The 272-nt window shown below is 69.1% G+C and overlaps 1 protein-coding gene across 1 annotated transcript in view; it reads right to left on the bottom strand.

The window, feature by feature from the left end:
- LOC104468128 (chromosome unknown open reading frame, human C21orf2) overlaps positions 1-77 on the bottom strand; it is a gene marked incomplete at its 5' end in the record, with an annotated part of 4,372 nt that extends 4,295 nt beyond the window's left edge. Inside the window, one exon of the mRNA XM_010082155.1 lies at positions 59-77. Coding sequence (XP_010080457.1) covers positions 59-77 — 19 coding nt within the window. The remainder of the gene's footprint in view (positions 1-58) is intronic.
- Positions 78-272: the final 195 nt, after the last annotated feature.

Raw genomic sequence — 272 nt, 5'->3', positions numbered from 1 at the left:
GTGGGGCCCCCCCTGGCTGGCTCATGCTGGCAGGAGGGGAGCAGACTGTGGTACTCACATCTGTCAGGCGGCTGCCCCTGCGGGAGGAGAGCAGGGAGTCACTGGGAGCATAGCAGGGCCCAGCTGCCCACCCACTGCCCCACGCCCAGCCTGCACAGCCCCAGCCCTGCATCCCCACTGCCTCCATCCTGTCCCCACCAATGCTGTTCTGACGCAGCCCACCACGGGCCTTGCTGTGCCCCTCCCAAGGTCGCCGGCCCCCTCAGTCCTAC

Source organism: Pterocles gutturalis, unplaced genomic scaffold (assembly GCF_000699245.1).
Source record: "Pterocles gutturalis isolate BGI_N339 unplaced genomic scaffold, ASM69924v1 scaffold16674, whole genome shotgun sequence".
Classification (NCBI taxonomy): domain Eukaryota; kingdom Metazoa; phylum Chordata; class Aves; order Pterocliformes; family Pteroclidae; genus Pterocles; species Pterocles gutturalis.
Note: the sequence above shows the minus strand (reverse complement) of the source record. Positions and strands in the feature narration are given on the sequence as shown.